Consider the following 15666-nt stretch of genomic DNA (forward strand, 5'->3'; position numbering starts at 1 on the left):
CCAGCTCTCATGAGACATTAGCACGGTACCGGAGCTTCCTCAGGGTCCTCGGCATATCTCTGGGCATTGGACCCTGAGTTCCAATCGCACTGAGGACCTTGATGTCCCCGTGATGTAATGCCCATCAAGGTAGGCTGACGGCAGTGGTGATTCAGCAGGAACGACTCAATTGCTCAATCAGATAGGCCATTGTGAGGAATTGGCAGCGTATGAGGCCAACAAGGTCCTCAATCATCCTGCCATTCGGTGAACATGAGGGGAGAGGAGGCAACAACACAGAGGGGGCATCGATAGATAACCCAGCTTCCTCCTCCAACCACAGGTCTCTCCTCACCCTTCCCACTCATCAACAATGGAGACCAAAACCAACATGGCAGACGACCAAATCCAGGTTGAAGAAGACATCTATGACGTCCTCATCGTCGGCGCCGGCCCCTGCGGCCTAGCCATCGCCGCCCGTCTCCGCGAACACACCCCAGCCGCCCTCTTCACCGACGAAGAACACCGTCGCTTCCACTGGATAAGCAAATACGGCAACAAAGTAACCCTCAAGAACTCTCGCAGCGGCAAAGTCACAAACGGCCGCAAACCAGAGAGTCAGCCCGAGTACCGCATGCTCGTGCTCGACGCCGATGACGGCAACTGGATGGGCAGGTGGAAGAGGCTCTTCAGGATGTATGACATTTCGCATCTGAGGAGTCCTATGCTTTGGCATGTTGATCCGCAGGATCGGGATGCTTTGCTTTCGCATGCGTATATGAACGGCCGTAAGGACGAGCTGATTGAGATTCGCCATTGCGTTGGTAAGGAGGTTAGCAAGCATGCTAAGAAGAAGATGATGGGGCAGAAGCTTTGTGGGAGAAGGTAAGTCTCTTGATCCAGTCAGGATCAAGGTTGCTAACTCTTGTCTACAGACAAGAAGCCCGTGTCGACATCAACCTGCGGGAGCAAAACGACTACTACAATCCCTCGGCGTCTCTCTTCGAAGATCACTGCCAACACGTCGCCACTCGGTATAGACTGGGCCCGGATCTCATTCGCCACGAAACCCTTGAGCACCTCGACTACGGTGAAGTCAAGGGCATTTCCATCAACGGCGAGGACCTCTTCACCGTCACGTCCAACAAGGTCCGGCGATACGCCCGCGCCGTCGTCCTAGCCGTCGGCCCCGCAAACGTGGCCAGGATCCCCCGAATCCCCGGCATGCCCGAGACGGATAAGCTCCCCCAGGCATGCCACAGCATGTATATCCCCGAGTTCCCAGCCCCCGTTATCATGAAGCGCATGGCGGCTCGCAAGCAGACAAACATCATGGTTGTCGGCGGTGGTCTCACATCGGCCCAGCTCTCAGACCTTGCCATCCGCAAGGGCGTCACCAAGGTGTGGCATGTCATGCGAGGACCTATTCGCGTCAAGCATTTCGACGTTTCCCTTGACTGGATGGGCAAGTACAAGAATGCCAAGCAGGCCCAGTTCTGGTTTGCCGATTCGGATGATGAAAGACTAGAGATCATCAAGGAGGCCCGAGAGGGAGGCAGTATTCCCGCTCGGTTCCTGAAGCGCCTTGACAAGCATCTCGCGGCAAAGAAGCTCGAGATCTTTACAGAGACAAGCATCGTAGAAGCCAAATTTGAAGGAGTCGACGGAGACGGTATCTGGACCATCCAGACCAACCCACCCATCAAGGACATGCCCCCAATGGACTACCTGTACTTTGCGACGGGCATCCAAACCGATTTCACCACACTCCCCTACCTAAAGACGATACTGGAGAAGCACCCCATCGAGGGACGCGGCGGATTCCCCTGTATCAACAACGACCTCATGTGGAACGACGATGTGCCTCTGTTCATGATGGGACGTTTGGCCGCGTTGAGAATTGGACCTGCGGCGCCTAACTTGGGAGGTGCGCAGAGCGGAGCTGAGAGAGTTGCCTGGGCTATTGAGGATCGCATTTCTCGTCCTGGAGAGGAGGACTTGGGTGGTGATGACAAGGAGGAGAAAGACCACAGAAAGGGATATCTTTCGGGACACGGCAACATGTATAGCTCGCTGGCGTGCGAGTAGACTTTGTAACTACAATCAAGACAACCAAGTAATTCTCCAAATCTGCGCAGCAATGGGCCCTTTAATATGTCAATGCAACGTTCATCCCAAAGACCGGGGTTCCATGCCGAATGTCTCCACCATTCCGGAATTCCATCACGGCGATTCGTCCGCTCGCATTTGCCCCGCCGTCCCACCAAGCCCCGGTCGGATCGGAGGCTAAGCCCGGCACAGCCCCCCGCCCCAGCAACACCAAGTCCTTGTGTCTATGGCTCATTTCCGGTATCTCGCTCTGCTTCAAGACACCATCGACAACTCTTTCCCTTTCGCAACCAAACCCAGACTTGAGAATTGCTATTGGAAGGCATTTTTGTTAGAATACTTGATATGGCGCGTACGGGCGCTCAGAAAGTCAAGACAGGCTGCCTGACATGCAAGTCCGTCACACATGCCCCAGCAACACAAACCCTCCACTAACACGATAATCACTTAGAACCAGAAAGGTCAAGTGTGACGAGACGTGGCCCAAATGCAATAGGTGCACCTCCACAGGCCGCACATGCTCCGGCTACCGGCCACCCCCCGCGGGCTCTCTCTCCTGGGACCTGCTGCTCCGTCCCCAGCCGCGTCTCCTCCCCTCCGCAGACGGCCGCGAAACCCGCAGCCTGTCCTTCTTCCACCGCGCTGTGGCTCCCTTCATCTCGGGTCCCTTTGACGGCTCGTTCTGGACCCATTTCGTCACGCAGGTTGCCCATGCCGAGCCCGCGGCGCGTCATGCCGTCATGGCCGTCAGCTCACTCTTCGAGAACTTTGACCCCAGCGTATCCGGGATAGCAACGATGGATAGGTTTGCCATATTCCACTATAATCAGGCCATCAAGAGGCTTGTCGAAGATCCCTCCCCGGACATGGATCTTGTGCTGCTCGTCTGCATCCTCTTCATCTGCATAGAGTTCCTGCGGGGCGATCGAGATACAGCCGTCAACCATGCCCACCACGGTGTGCAGCTGCTCAACCAGGCTGGCAAGAATTCCAAACTCACAGCTGTGTTTTCTCAAATGAGCATCTTTCCCCTGTTCTTTGTCCAGTCGGGCACTGATTTTCCCCACCTCGCCACGCATGCCATTAACAACAACGCCGCCAACCCTGTGTTTCGCAGTTTAATAGAAGCCCAGCACGCGCTTGATCTTCTCGGAATTCGCACTTTTAGGCTCATGCGCGCAGCGAGCCCTTACCGGTCCGATATCGACCCAGGAAGGCCCCCACAAGAATTGCTCGACGAGCAATTCTTCCTTGGCCGTGACATGACAGCATGGGGAGATGCATTTGCAAGATTTCAGGCATCACGTGCCGCCGGCAGTCGAGAAGATGCAGCATCCCTGGCGCTCAAAACTCGGCAGATGATTGCCAGGATCTGGGTTGCAGAGAGTTTCAACAAGGAAGAGATGGGCTACGACGCGCGCAAGTCTGAATTCGAAGAGATTGTGAGGTGTGCGCGCCTCGCGGCCGAGCAGAACGACTCGCTTGATCGAGAGGGACTCCCTCGGCCCAAGTTCATGTTTGACTTGGGGTTCAACCCAATGCTGCACTTTCTGATCATCAAGTGTCGCTACTTTAACTTGCGCGTCGAAGCGCTGGCGTTACTAAAGAAGCTCTCGTATGCGCGAGAATCGCTCTGGGATGCATCTCTGGTGTACGACGTGTCAAAGCGCATTATAGAAGTCGAACACAATGTCAAACTCCCTACTGACAAGGTTATTGACGATGAAACGCGGCCGACAGACGTGGAGAGGGTGAGGGGCTTCTTCTGTGATAGAAACAGGCCCGAGACCCCGCTCTGTGATAAGGAGACGCTGGCAAGGAGGCCGATTGATCTGGTGGTTGGAAAGCCCGGCGGTGGTATCGAAGTGAGGAGGGACTTCATCGGCGAGGACGTTTCGCACAGCATATCGCTAAACCTGACCCTGATCGGATTCTAGTTGGCAGATAGAAGACAATACAGAGATCATCTCTCTTACACTAAGCACCCCTGACCATGCTTCCAAGAATAGCCAGGCACGCAAAACCGGGGCAATTGCGAAGCTCAATTAGCGTTGTTCTGTAGGGCTGAGCAGCGGGAGCTTAGCATCGCATCGGAACCCCTGGTCTTTGATCGCATGAACTGATTGGTCGGCTCGCATTTCAGATTCGCAAAGCTTCGCCATTCATTCGGACTGCTTCAGACTGAAAAGAGGTTGAGGAATGAAGATATAAGGACGCTGTGATGGACATTTTTGAGAAATGGGCAGACTCTTCACGCATACCTTCAATTCCACATCAAGAATACACAAGATGAATTTCAACACCAAATCTTTTCTTCTCCATCTTCTCTCGGCCTCTACGGCTCTAGCAGGTGTAATCCCTGTCACTACTCCAACACCCACTCTCTCCCCTAGCAAAGTCACCCTCGCACCGCGAGAAGACGAGCCCACAGCAGCACCAAAGAGCATCTTCACAACGACAGACCACATTACCATCGGCGGTGTGACAAATTCACATGTTACGATCCCTGGGCACACAATCGACATTGCCATCCCCACTTGCAAACAAACCATTACACCTGATGAGAACGGCTACGTCCCACCGGGAACTTGTGGTGCTATTTGGCACTACTATCCCAGCTTTGCTGCCGCTTTGACATTTGCCTTTTTGTTCGGTGGTTTGATGGTCCTGCACATATGGCAGGCTGCCAAGTACAAGAAGGTCCGTACGTTTTGATGCATTACACAAAATTTGAACGACGACTAACATGTCTTCAGAGGTGGTGCTGGGTCATTATCATGGCGAGTATCTGGGAGATGATGGCCTTCATCTTCCGAGCTCTAAGCACCAAGGACCAGCAGAGTAAGGGTATCTACTTGGTCTTCCAGATCTTTATCCTTCTTGCACCAATTTGTATGTCATCCACTCTTTCATCGAACCAGCCACTAACCATCGCAGGGGTGAATGCATATGCATATATGACACTCGGCCGAATGGTCTACTACTTCCTCCCCTGGCGCTCCATCCTCGGCATGCCAGCTGCCACACTCGCCGCAATCTTTGTCGGTCTTGACATTGTCTCCTTCATTGTCCAACTCATTGGCGGCAGCATGGCAGGACCCGGCGCGCCTCCCCAGGAGCAGCAGCGCGCGATCCATATTTACATGGGCGGCATTGGTCTTCAAGAGTTCTTTATCGTGCTCTTTGTCGGTCTTTGCATCCGATTCCAGACAAAGATGCACAAGCTCAAGGGCCCTGGAGGTTTCAAGGACTTTATCACTTCGTCGTGGGGCATGCTCATTACGGCGCTGTACTTTTCGCTCGCCATGATCTCGATCCGAATCATCTACCGACTGATTGAGTTCTCCGGCGGAATGGGAGAAGACAACGCTCTCGTAACCCACGAGATCTACTTTTACCTCCTAGAAGCAGTCCCCATGTTCTTGGCCCTTCTGGTCTTCAACTTTGTCCACCCTGGACGCATCATGACTGGACCTCACTCCGACATGCCTGGTCTCTTCTCCATGATCAAGAACAAGCTGTCCAGGAACAAGGGCAAGGAGCTCCTGGATGATCAGAGCGACAGCGATGTCGAGTTGCGACAGGAGTGGCAGATGCCTCGAGCGGTGGGTCACTACAGCGACTCACCTGCGAGGGCATAGATGATGAGTGACGGGTGAGCCATGTACGATAGAGCTGTGTTTCATTTGTTTAGAGGGCAGTACCGCATCGATAGAGCTTGGAGTTGGACCATCTTGTATAGATAGGAACTATATCATACGTGTTGTTTCTTATAGATTTACCATCTCAGTCTCACCAAACCCAATGTGTTCAGCATCGTCACCCACTTCACAAATATTCGAAGCCCTAGCTCATTGCATCTAGACTACCATATGCAAAGAATTACGTCGGGCCAAATACCAAGCGATCGATACTGTCCCTCATTTCAGTCTATAAAATTTATCCAATTCATCTTAATGGGAAGGATTGAGATTGCGCGAGTACAGTATCATGCCGCCATGCATATGGGCCTTGCATGATCAATCGTCAACGCAACAATAGGGATCTCGATTACCGAAAAAAGACGTCAATCGGTTCGTCTTGCCTCACAACGTCAGCTTTCTTTCCCTGCTTGGCATGTTCATCTCATCTGCACGTGTGTTGCCATCTCAAGTGATGTCATCGTCTTGACGTCACCATCGAGACCGTGACGAGCTTAACAAGACGTCAGATTTCAAGATCCTATCCCCAACACCGAGTCTTTACATAAACAAGACCCAAAACACCGATTGAAGAAACCCCCGGCTCTAAAAAGATATTCTAGATTGGCATCTCACCGACACGATGCGCTTTACAACAATTCTTCGACCATCGGCACGCCTCGCGCCGCGTCTTACACCCGCAATCCGCCCTCTACACCAAACCCGCATCCTCACCCAAGAGCAAAATAACGACGAGAGCGTCATCGACGGCCTCGCGGGAGGAAGCGTCAAGGGCCGAACGGGCGGTGGCGAACCTCTTGAAGCAAGCTCCTCCAACGCACCGCCGCAGCCAAAGGTGTCCAACCAGAGCATTCCCGGAAGCACCCAGACCGACACGCTCACCGAGGAGCAGAAGCGCGAGGTGGAGGAGCACAACAAGGATTTTGAGAAGAAGCATGACCATGGGAATCAGGCTCCCGATGACAAGGTTGACAAGAAGTTTTGGGGTGGCGAGCGCCATGGGGAGCGAGAGGAGACGGGAAATGCTAAGCCACCCAAGGAGAAGAGTTGAGTTGGGGACTCTTTAGAATGATGGCTGTGCTTTTACATCTTGTACAATAAATGAATGGCAACTGCCTGCATTTTCATCAAGAAGATTGATTGGCATCCGTTATCCAACCACACGTGCCCTCCGCTATGCCCTAAGGGGGTTAAAAGAGCCGAGCTTGAGACCTCTTTCGCTCTTTCGCTGTTCGGTTTTGCTCCTATTCTTATTTTCTTGAAGCCATTTCAAAGGATTTCTTATTCTTTCTTCACCCAAACGACCGGGTCCAAGGGAAAACACTTCTCATCCTCATCATTCTTGAAGCCTTAGAGCAAGGTCCATAGGAAAATATTTCTCATCACCATCATTCTTGATACCACGGAGTCGGGTTTAAGGGACAAGAAATGGATGGTGACGTTTGGGGCCAAGTCGTCGAAACACTGGAGGCTTCACAGGCCAGCCCAGTGCGTAATTTCGTGCCAAAGAGAAGAGACTCGGGGATACCAGGAACCAAGAAAACCACTCCCCAGAGAGGATTGCACCAAAATCAGAAAGTCCAGTCTTTCGCGGGACCGAGAATTGTTGTTGAGCAAAGGTGAGCTCAAGGTGTTGGCTAGGGAGGCAGTTTCCGTCTGGCGACAAGTTCACTATCCTCAAGGCCAACGGGAACGTATGGATGTGGTTGATGCCGTTGTGGAATAAGAGACCAACATTGTGGCGGCCCGTTCAGTATGCACAACATGAGTCGATTTGCATACTGTCCTTAACGGTTGCCTCTGGAGCAGCTTATCGCAACGTCCCAAGTCGTGCGCAGCTTTCCTGCCCTTGGCAGCTATTCTGGCTTTAGTCTCAGACCAGGGTTCACCAGAAGCAGCCACTATCAATCACCTGGTGCGACAAGACCAGCGCCAAACGCATATGGCCATCCGTAGGTCCGTACATGTCCGAGAGAAGGACTGCCAATGCCCAAGACTAAATGTAGCCCTTCTGCGATCAGCCGCTGTTCCGTGCAAAGCCTCGGGCATGGCGCGAGCGGGAGCAGTTGCTACTAGATGGCAGTTAGCCAGCGAGCCACAAAACGTCTGAGTATTGTTAGCCTCAGCAAGCATAATTCGTTACGTCCAGCGTAGGTAGGGAAACGCATCGGCGCCCGCCCAGGGGAGAAAAACGCATTTGTCGGGGCTTGCCATCCATGACTGGACTGCGCCGCACTGCCGTTCTGCCAGGACTCGAGATGTCTGGGATCAACATAGATAGGTAGAGCAAGCAGAATCTGCGACGCCTGGTGGGGAAAAACGTATGGTGACCTGGCATGGCCAGTCGTATTGAATGACCAGCACCGAGATCAAGCCCTCTCAAAGCAACAGTGAAAGTTTCGGGTCGAGCGAAATGAAGTTGGAGAGTGATGAATGGGAGGGGAATGCGACGACTGGGGGGATCGGTTCGGAGCGTGGAAACCTAAGGGCTCGGGGGGCCTGGGCGAGGCAGCTTGCACGGGAGGGGGGCTGAAAGATGCATTTTTGCCATCCATCTCATCCCTCATGAGGCAACCTGCATACTGACCGTCTCTATCACGCTTCCAATGGCATCGATTAGGACAACAATGGCGAGCCACGCGGGTGAAAGATTACAAGCTAACAGGGCCCACTCACCCCCCGCCAGAAATTGAACCCGACCCCCAGGGTTGAAATGGGTGCTGGAAGTGCAACACCTCAATGGTGGGTGCTAGAAGTGCATTCATACCTCAATGATGGGTGCTTAAAGTGCATTTACCCCTCGATGAGGTGTGCTAGAAGTGCAATACCTCGACGATGTGTGTCCAAGATATTCTATTCTACTAAATGCCAGGTCACCGAACATCAGGTTGCGAACGCCAGGTCGTTTCGAGGAAAGTACTCATATAAAATGCTGCACACGTCCACACTCAGGATGAATCCTCAACTGGCTCGCTATCCGCAGCAACATAGAATATGCAGTCCTCCACTCCCCGTACCCTCCTCACCATGCAAGGCCCACCGCAAGTTCTTCAAGTCCCCAGGCGAGGACAGCCCACATCCGGCTTCATTCATCAGAGCAACACGTACCCTGGTGCCATCAATGCCTGGTTGCGTCAGGACGAAACCCAGGTGCCGTGGCACAACCTTGCCTCAATTGTTGTGCCCTCTACTTCACAGGACGCCTCCCACTCCGGCTCGGCGACTTTGCCCTCTGACAATGCTGGCACTCGAGGCAGTTCCAGGCGCGATGACTCTGTCGCCGGGATGACTGCGACCCATGTACAAGGTCAAGTCACTCTCTGTCCATCAACCTTCCGACGTGTCCGGTATGCTGACCCTTTGCAGACACCCGCTTGTCCAATGTCCACACGCGTCCCCAGTCGAGGTCGGTACCAGCCTACAACCAACCTCAAGAGCCCACAAACACGAACCAAGGTCCCCAGACCAATAAAGATGTGTTGTGATAGGGCGTCGGCCTGTCCATGTAGACGATAACAATAGTTCTCGTCCAAGGGCATGACTGAGGTTGGTGGTTGTCAAGCAGTTGAGGGACATGCTATGCTCTCAAGGATATCAGATCTGGTGAGGTTGGTTAGCGTTCTGGCAATACCAATAGCAGTCAGGCATAGCGTGTGTAGTCCCAAGCGAATTCAGGATATAACTCTTATGGAATCATACAAGGAGTTTCCTTGTCAAATACAATCTAGCGTGAAGTTTGGTTCATCATGTGCGAGGGGGTTGTGGAAGTGAGATAAAAGAAAAATGCGACTTACCAATCCGAGGCTGATCATCCGTATGCCAATCGCGTTGGCTTGATATCGATATTTAGGTCCCCATCAAATTTCTCCCAGCTGATGTTCGTCCTGAATCGACGAACTGCCATGCGTTTAAGGTCTGGCAAGTCCTGGAGATGCAGAAGATCCAAAGATCTGACCAATTGCCCCACGAATCTGATCAACAAGAGCCTTGATCATGCCCTGAGGCTTGCTCTTCCCATCGAATCCATGGGCGGGCTCAGTGCCCATGGTCGGAAGGACATTGTCACCTGCCGACAGACTGACAAAGAGTGCGAAAGGAACGAGCCAGACGCAGAGGCCAAAGTACGAGGCGATCTGGGCGAAACTTGGCACGTCGGCCTTGTCGTAGTACGAGGTCCTCTGGTAGGCGCGCGCCTGTGTATCGGAAAAGTGTCGGAACCAGACGTAGTGGTTGACGAGCACGAGAACTGCGTCTTGTTAGCGCGCGCCAATGTCTAGATGAACGCGAAACCTACCACACGAGAGGATGAAGAGGGGATCAGAGAGCTTGACAAAGGGGAAGCGTCTCATATTTCCCAAGTAAATAACGTGCGACACAATGGTCAACACGGTCGCCCCGAACGGAAATCCATCAACCAGCCAGAGGATGAGCTGGATGACAATGATCGAGTAGATCAGTCGCGTCAAGAAGCGCTTCGCGATGACGCTATGCTCCTCGACAAGCTCCGACAGGTAGTAGAGGCCCGAGGCAATTGCCAAAGTCAGGAAGCAAAAGCCCATGAGGGTTCCGGCATAGCCGACAAGAGGTAGAATCCACATGGTTGCGGTTGTGATGGTCGCAAACACTCAAGGTTTGGAGTTCACATGTTGGAGGCAGAAGAGAGACGCGAGGCGAGGTTGCCGAGAAGTATTTGCAGTGTTTCAACTTAGTAAGGACACGGTTCATCAAGGGATTTATTCTTGCCAATCGCAGCTCGCCTAATTTCATGGAGGAACATCAATATTCCGCTCCGCTCAGCCGGGACCTTGCAGCTTGGCTTATCTTATCAGTTGCAACCCACCACAAAAAGTTCAATCTTTGCTCAACACCAGAAATCGGCGATAAGAGGAGGCTTGAAGCCACAGCAGATCGGCTATTTACGATTTTCTCGTTGTTTCCTATTTTTCACCCTTGTTCACCATAGTCAGCCGCCTCAATTCACCACCGCCACCATGTCTCGCCCCGAGGATACCCTGTATGCGATCACAACCCCGCCATGATGCCCCTCAAGCTCACAAAAACCCAGTGCGGCCGACGTCCATTATGACGATATCGAAGCCCGAAAATACACGACGAGCTCGCGAATCCAGAACATTCAGGCCTCCATGACGAGGAGAGCCCTGGAGCTTCTCGACCTCAAGGGACCCTCTTTTATTCTCGACGTTGGATGCGGAAGTGGTCTCTCTGGCGAGATCCTCTCATCTCTCGAACCTGAGGAGGGCGGCCCTCACACCTGGATCGGAATGGACGTTTCGCCTTCAATGCTGGATATTGCGCTTCAGAGAGATGTCGAGGGCGACCTGATGCTGGCCGACATTGGTCAGGGTGTACCTTTCCGAGCTGGTACCTTTGATGCCGCCATTAGCATCTCCGCCATTCAATGGCTTTGCAGTGCCGAAACGAGCGATACCTCTCCCGCTGGCCGACTATCGCGATTCTTCAACGGACTCTACGCTTCGCTCAAGCGCGGTGGTCGCGCCGTCTGTCAATTCTACCCCAAAAACGACCAGCAAAGAAACATGATCACCCAAGCGGCGGTCAAGGCAGGCTTCGGCGCCGGTCTTCTTGAGGACGACCCCGGTACCAAGAACGTGAAGCTTTACCTGGTCCTGACAGTCGGTGGTGGTTCCCTCGAGTCCAAGGGCGGCGACATCACAGGCGTGGTCGAGGGTATGGACGACGTCGACGTGCAGGATGCGCGAAGGACCATCAAGAATAACAACACGACCATGAAGAAGGGCAGCAAGGCTTGGATCATCAAGAAGAAGGAGCAGATGGAGCGCAAGGGCAAGATCGTCAAGGCAACCTCCAAGTATACCGGACGAAAGCGACGAGTTGCCTTCTAACGACATGATGAAACCTGCATTTCACGGCGTTTGGTGGTGGCGTCCCTTCAATTTAGATGTTCAATTTCGAGACCTGATACCCTTTCTCAGCCCGTGGTTTTGTGCCTTTTCTAGTTTTTACTACCACAACTTTAGTCTTCTTCTTTAACCAACGGCAGGAAGCATTCATACCTTTTCGTTCAAAGCCGGGACTGGGTCTCAAAGGCATCGGATTACCCTAGATGGTTGGCCAAAACACCTCTTCGGCCTGGAGAACATCCCGCCATTTGCCCTCCACGCGCTTAAACAACTCCGCCTTGAAGTCCTCGCCCTTCTTTTCAACTTCCTTGGCAACGGCCTCGTCGATGATGCGCCCAAGGTCATCCACAAACTCGACAAATTCTTTACACGTCCAGTTGTTGATAAACTCCTTTCTCACGGCACCACCGTCCGCGTCCTTGCTTGGGTCATCCTGCACAGTGAGCTGTGCCTTTGCCCATGACCAAGCATCCAGGTAGCACTTTTCGGTTCCCCAGTACACAACAGCGGCCTCTAGCCAGGGAAGGGTGTCGCTTTCGCCCGGGGCCACTGATTGAAACAAGGCTTCCCATCGACGGAGACCTTCAAGCTTGGTGCTCTCGGCGACCCGGCCGTTGGCTTGCGTCTCCAGGTTGATCTCGATGCCATATTCGGCCGCTGTGTCGATGAAGAAGTTCTCCTCTCGTCTGATGTTAACCAAAGCGCCGACGATCCAATCAAGAAGCTTGGTCTCAGCTCCAGGGTCCTGGCCCCGTCGAACATTATCCGGGTACTGCAAGAAGCTCAGCAGCAGACCGAGCCCGCGACAATAGCTATGGATGTAAAGTCGATCATTGGCGAGCCACCGGCCAAGAATATCCTTGGAAAGCTGACCATTAGCCGCGAGCTTGAGGAACTCGGACTGTGTAGCCTTCTTGTAGCCCTCCCCATCGGTGGCGAGGAGCTGCTGGGTCAAAGAGTAGGATGACATGATGTTTCTGCGTATATTCACTCAAGTTGCGGGTGAAAGTGGAGATGCCTTCAAGTGGGCGAGTTGACGAGAAAGAGAGCTTGGCAGTCCGCAATTATGTCATTTAGGCTGTAAGACCCGGTCTAAAGTTGTTCCATTTTGCGGAGGATTCATGTTGCACGCACTGGGGACGAAATCGAGATAAATGTGTTGCATTATTTGGACGGTCTTGCTAGAAATGTCCTGACTGGAGGCTCTTTAAATATGTAGAAGGTGGACCGATCATATTCTTCTGCCAAGGCTGCCAACTTGAAGCTCTATATTATCCGTTGGTCGGTCGAGAGATGCTTCTCTGTTCAACTAGTATGACGTCTTTGCAGTCTGGTTAAACTTTCTGCACTCAGGAGTGCGTATGACAAGTTGTCTCAGCATGATCTCGGATGAGCTGAGGGGAATATTGCATCAGCCAGCTCACCCTACCTAGGTAATGTGGGCGACAGTCACAATGCCAATCTATAACCCTGGAACTCGGCGCATTCACATTAAATCACTGATTAGAGTCTGAGAAAGCCTGCAACCAGATAATGTAATCCCACGAATACATCAAAGACAAAAACTTGTCACTCACTGAGCGGTTACACGTCCTGGCTATTGCTGGATATGGAGGACTGTCGTGCGAAGTGGAGATGGTGTCCTTTGTGCTTGCTATATATGGGGCGATATTATAGATTTGCCTAGTCTTTTCAGCGTTTACGTTTCGAGTTCGATACGTTTGACTGTCTGGTTCAACAACCGCGTCTGAGTAGTCTCACCAGAACCCGCCCGCCTCAGGCATCTCGATCATTCGAGGCTGCAGTACAGGATGATATAATAGTCCTTCCCTAGTTGCCAAGACAGCTAAGAGATGTGAGTTCGGTAGTCTTCTGAAAATAGCAAAGACGACGGTTATCATTGAAGCCACGTTTGCCGCCATGGCTAATGCTTGTTCACGGGTATCTTGGCTGTAGCCACGTTTTTTGTCTGCTTAGCTCGCTCTACTATAGACGGATCTCTCTTGGCGATCTTGATTAGACCTTGCTCGCTTGCATGCCACGAGGTGCGTACGTCGCTTGCATGTTGAGCATTAGGATATGCGACTTGGACTATCTGTATGCGTGTAAATCGACTCAGGGGAGCTTTCAACCACCACCAACATGAGTCTCGCAATAATAGGCTATGATATTGACTTGCTGTCATCCGAAACAGCCAGGCCCATTCCATCCAAGCCTGCCAAGTTTCTAGAACTCTCATGGCCAAGGATATGGTGTCTATGCTGGGTCATGCATGCCCCAGGCAGTCTCACAGTGGCCGTCTTGTTGGTGAGACAAAAGACATCAGTGCATGACCAGTCCCTGCGTCGATGACAACTCGTCCCGCCTCGTGATCAAGGAACCCACCCGTCACCGTCCCCATCACCAACAAACCGGAACTGCGCCTCTCCGATCTCCTGCAATCCTAGTCGCCCTTTAATCTGGGGATTTGACAAAAACGTGAGACTGCTAGGGACAGATCCCTTATTCGGAGCCCAGAGCCGAAGGGGGGTGTGAACAGGGATTCGATACTCCACTTGGTTTAATTAACATCTCTCCACAGAAAGGGGTTCATTGACAGCTTTAAAATTAGCGCTTGATGTTGGTCAAAGGGAAAGATGGGAAGGAATCCAGTGATTTTGCAGTGTTTTACATGAGGGAATGGGCGGTTTCACTTTGATGACCACTCGCGTGGCTCGTGATGAGGTTGAAGGGCTGAGACTGAAAAGTCCAGACTTGACATGTGTGCAAGACGATGGCTCTGGGGACTCGTGAAGGACTCGTCATCACCGTAATGGAGAAAAGTCTAGATTCAATAATTATTGACATCTCGTATTATCCGGGGCGTAGCTAGAGCCCGAGGGCCGGTCCCCTCTCGAAAGGATCGGTCCTGTCATCCGCCCGGCCAAAGGAGACCCTGGGCCCTTCCCCTGGGGCTGAGCTTTCTCTGAAACATTGGAGCACCCCGAGCCCGTTCTGCGGTTAGGTATGTTCCTGGGAAGCCATCATTTGACAAAGAATCTAAAAAGAGGGACATTTCGTGGGTGGTTCATCATTCATGGTCAAGGGTGGCTGACATCCATTCATACATTCATTCATCCATTTTTTGTTTCTTACCTCCTTCCACTCTTGCGCCTACTTGCTCCTCCCAACTTAACCCTTGACTGTTTTACTCTCTACCTATTCATCAATCTCTCACCATGTTTCTTGATTCGAGTATAGACGCAGTCCCCTCTCGCGCTGGGGACTGGGACGTCACGCGAGTGCTCCCTCGCGAGGAGAAGGATACATGTCATCCCATGCCCAACAGCAACGTCTGCGAGAAGCCCGCCCCAACGATGGGAGCTACAATGGTCATTCTCATCGTCGCTGCGTAGGACTCACCAGCTTTGGAAAGTACATTGATCATTAAGCTGACTCGAGTCGCAGTGCCGTGGCCGTGTGCTTTATCCTGGCTTTCTTGTGCTACCTACACCGGAGACGTATGCGGATGGACAGGTTGGAAGACGTAAAGGACGTTCAAGAGCTGGATGATTACGGAATCGCCCCTTCGAAGCCGCAGCAGACGTCGCGCATGCCTCAAGCACCACCGCCAGCGTACACACCAACACAAGATCGCGGAACCGACGATGGGTGGAGGAGGGAATCACGGAGAGATTCGGCAGACTCATTAACGCCCTCCCTTCGACAAGCCATGGGCGTTGTCCCTCGCGACACACTCGCCAACAAATAATCAACACCCATCGCTCGGATTTATACGAATCCACGGTTTAAGGTCGATTTTCTGGGGTTGACACCAAGCTACTGCACGTCTGCCGATCAACCCGCGTTTCAGAATGGCATCACCAAATGTCAACCCTGACTGCGACAACAACGACCACGACCATTGTACTACTTCACCTGGGAAAATCTTGTCATGATGTTGATGCTAAAAAGAGCGCGACACGATTTCAACG

General features: G+C 52.5%; 7 protein-coding genes across 7 annotated transcripts; 5 read left to right on the plus strand and 2 right to left on the minus strand.

Annotated features, from left to right (window-relative positions):
* Positions 1 to 352: 352 nt before the first annotated feature.
* NCS57_00214500 (L-ornithine N(5)-monooxygenase) lies at positions 353 to 4025 on the plus strand (the record flags this gene model as incomplete). The annotated part of the gene is made up of 3 exons (XM_053052180.1): positions 353 to 864; positions 915 to 2042; positions 2540 to 4025. The coding sequence occupies 3 exons, from the start codon at positions 353 to 355 to the stop codon at positions 4023 to 4025; spliced, it is 3126 nt and encodes a 1041-aa protein (XP_052917426.1).
* Positions 4026 to 4377: 352 nt separating this feature from the next.
* On the plus strand, positions 4378 to 5729 carry NCS57_00214600 (uncharacterized protein; the record flags this gene model as incomplete). The annotated part of the gene is made up of 3 exons (XM_053052181.1): positions 4378 to 4788; positions 4845 to 4980; positions 5026 to 5729. 3 exons carry the CDS (start codon positions 4378 to 4380, stop codon positions 5727 to 5729), a joined length of 1251 nt encoding a protein of 416 aa, XP_052917427.1.
* A 682-nt stretch (positions 5730 to 6411) lies between these two features.
* On the plus strand, positions 6412 to 6840 carry NCS57_00214700 (uncharacterized protein; the record flags this gene model as incomplete). Its single annotated transcript, XM_053052182.1, has 1 exon — positions 6412 to 6840. One exon carries the CDS (start codon positions 6412 to 6414, stop codon positions 6838 to 6840), a length of 429 nt encoding a protein of 142 aa, XP_052917428.1.
* Positions 6841 to 9697: 2857 nt separating this feature from the next.
* Positions 9698 to 10387, minus strand: NCS57_00214800 (uncharacterized protein; the record flags this gene model as incomplete). The annotated part of the gene is made up of 2 exons (XM_053052183.1): positions 9698 to 10035; positions 10084 to 10387. 2 exons carry the CDS (start codon positions 10385 to 10387, stop codon positions 9698 to 9700), a joined length of 642 nt encoding a protein of 213 aa, XP_052917429.1.
* Positions 10388 to 10780: 393 nt separating this feature from the next.
* On the plus strand, positions 10781 to 11674 carry NCS57_00214900 (uncharacterized protein; the record flags this gene model as incomplete). The annotated part of the gene is made up of 2 exons (XM_053052184.1): positions 10781 to 10803; positions 10855 to 11674. 2 exons carry the CDS (start codon positions 10781 to 10783, stop codon positions 11672 to 11674), a joined length of 843 nt encoding a protein of 280 aa, XP_052917430.1.
* A 217-nt stretch (positions 11675 to 11891) lies between these two features.
* NCS57_00215000 (uncharacterized protein) lies at positions 11892 to 12662 on the minus strand (the record flags this gene model as incomplete). Its single annotated transcript, XM_053052185.1, has 1 exon — positions 11892 to 12662. One exon carries the CDS (start codon positions 12660 to 12662, stop codon positions 11892 to 11894), a length of 771 nt encoding a protein of 256 aa, XP_052917431.1.
* A 2248-nt stretch (positions 12663 to 14910) lies between these two features.
* Positions 14911 to 15443, plus strand: NCS57_00215100 (uncharacterized protein; the record flags this gene model as incomplete). The annotated part of the gene is made up of 2 exons (XM_053052186.1): positions 14911 to 15083; positions 15140 to 15443. 2 exons carry the CDS (start codon positions 14911 to 14913, stop codon positions 15441 to 15443), a joined length of 477 nt encoding a protein of 158 aa, XP_052917432.1.
* Between the last annotated feature and the right edge of the window lie 223 nt (positions 15444 to 15666).

The sequence above is a fragment of the Fusarium keratoplasticum genome, chromosome 2 (genome assembly GCF_025433545.1).
Source record: "Fusarium keratoplasticum isolate Fu6.1 chromosome 2, whole genome shotgun sequence".
NCBI lineage: Eukaryota > Fungi > Ascomycota > Sordariomycetes > Hypocreales > Nectriaceae > Fusarium > Fusarium keratoplasticum.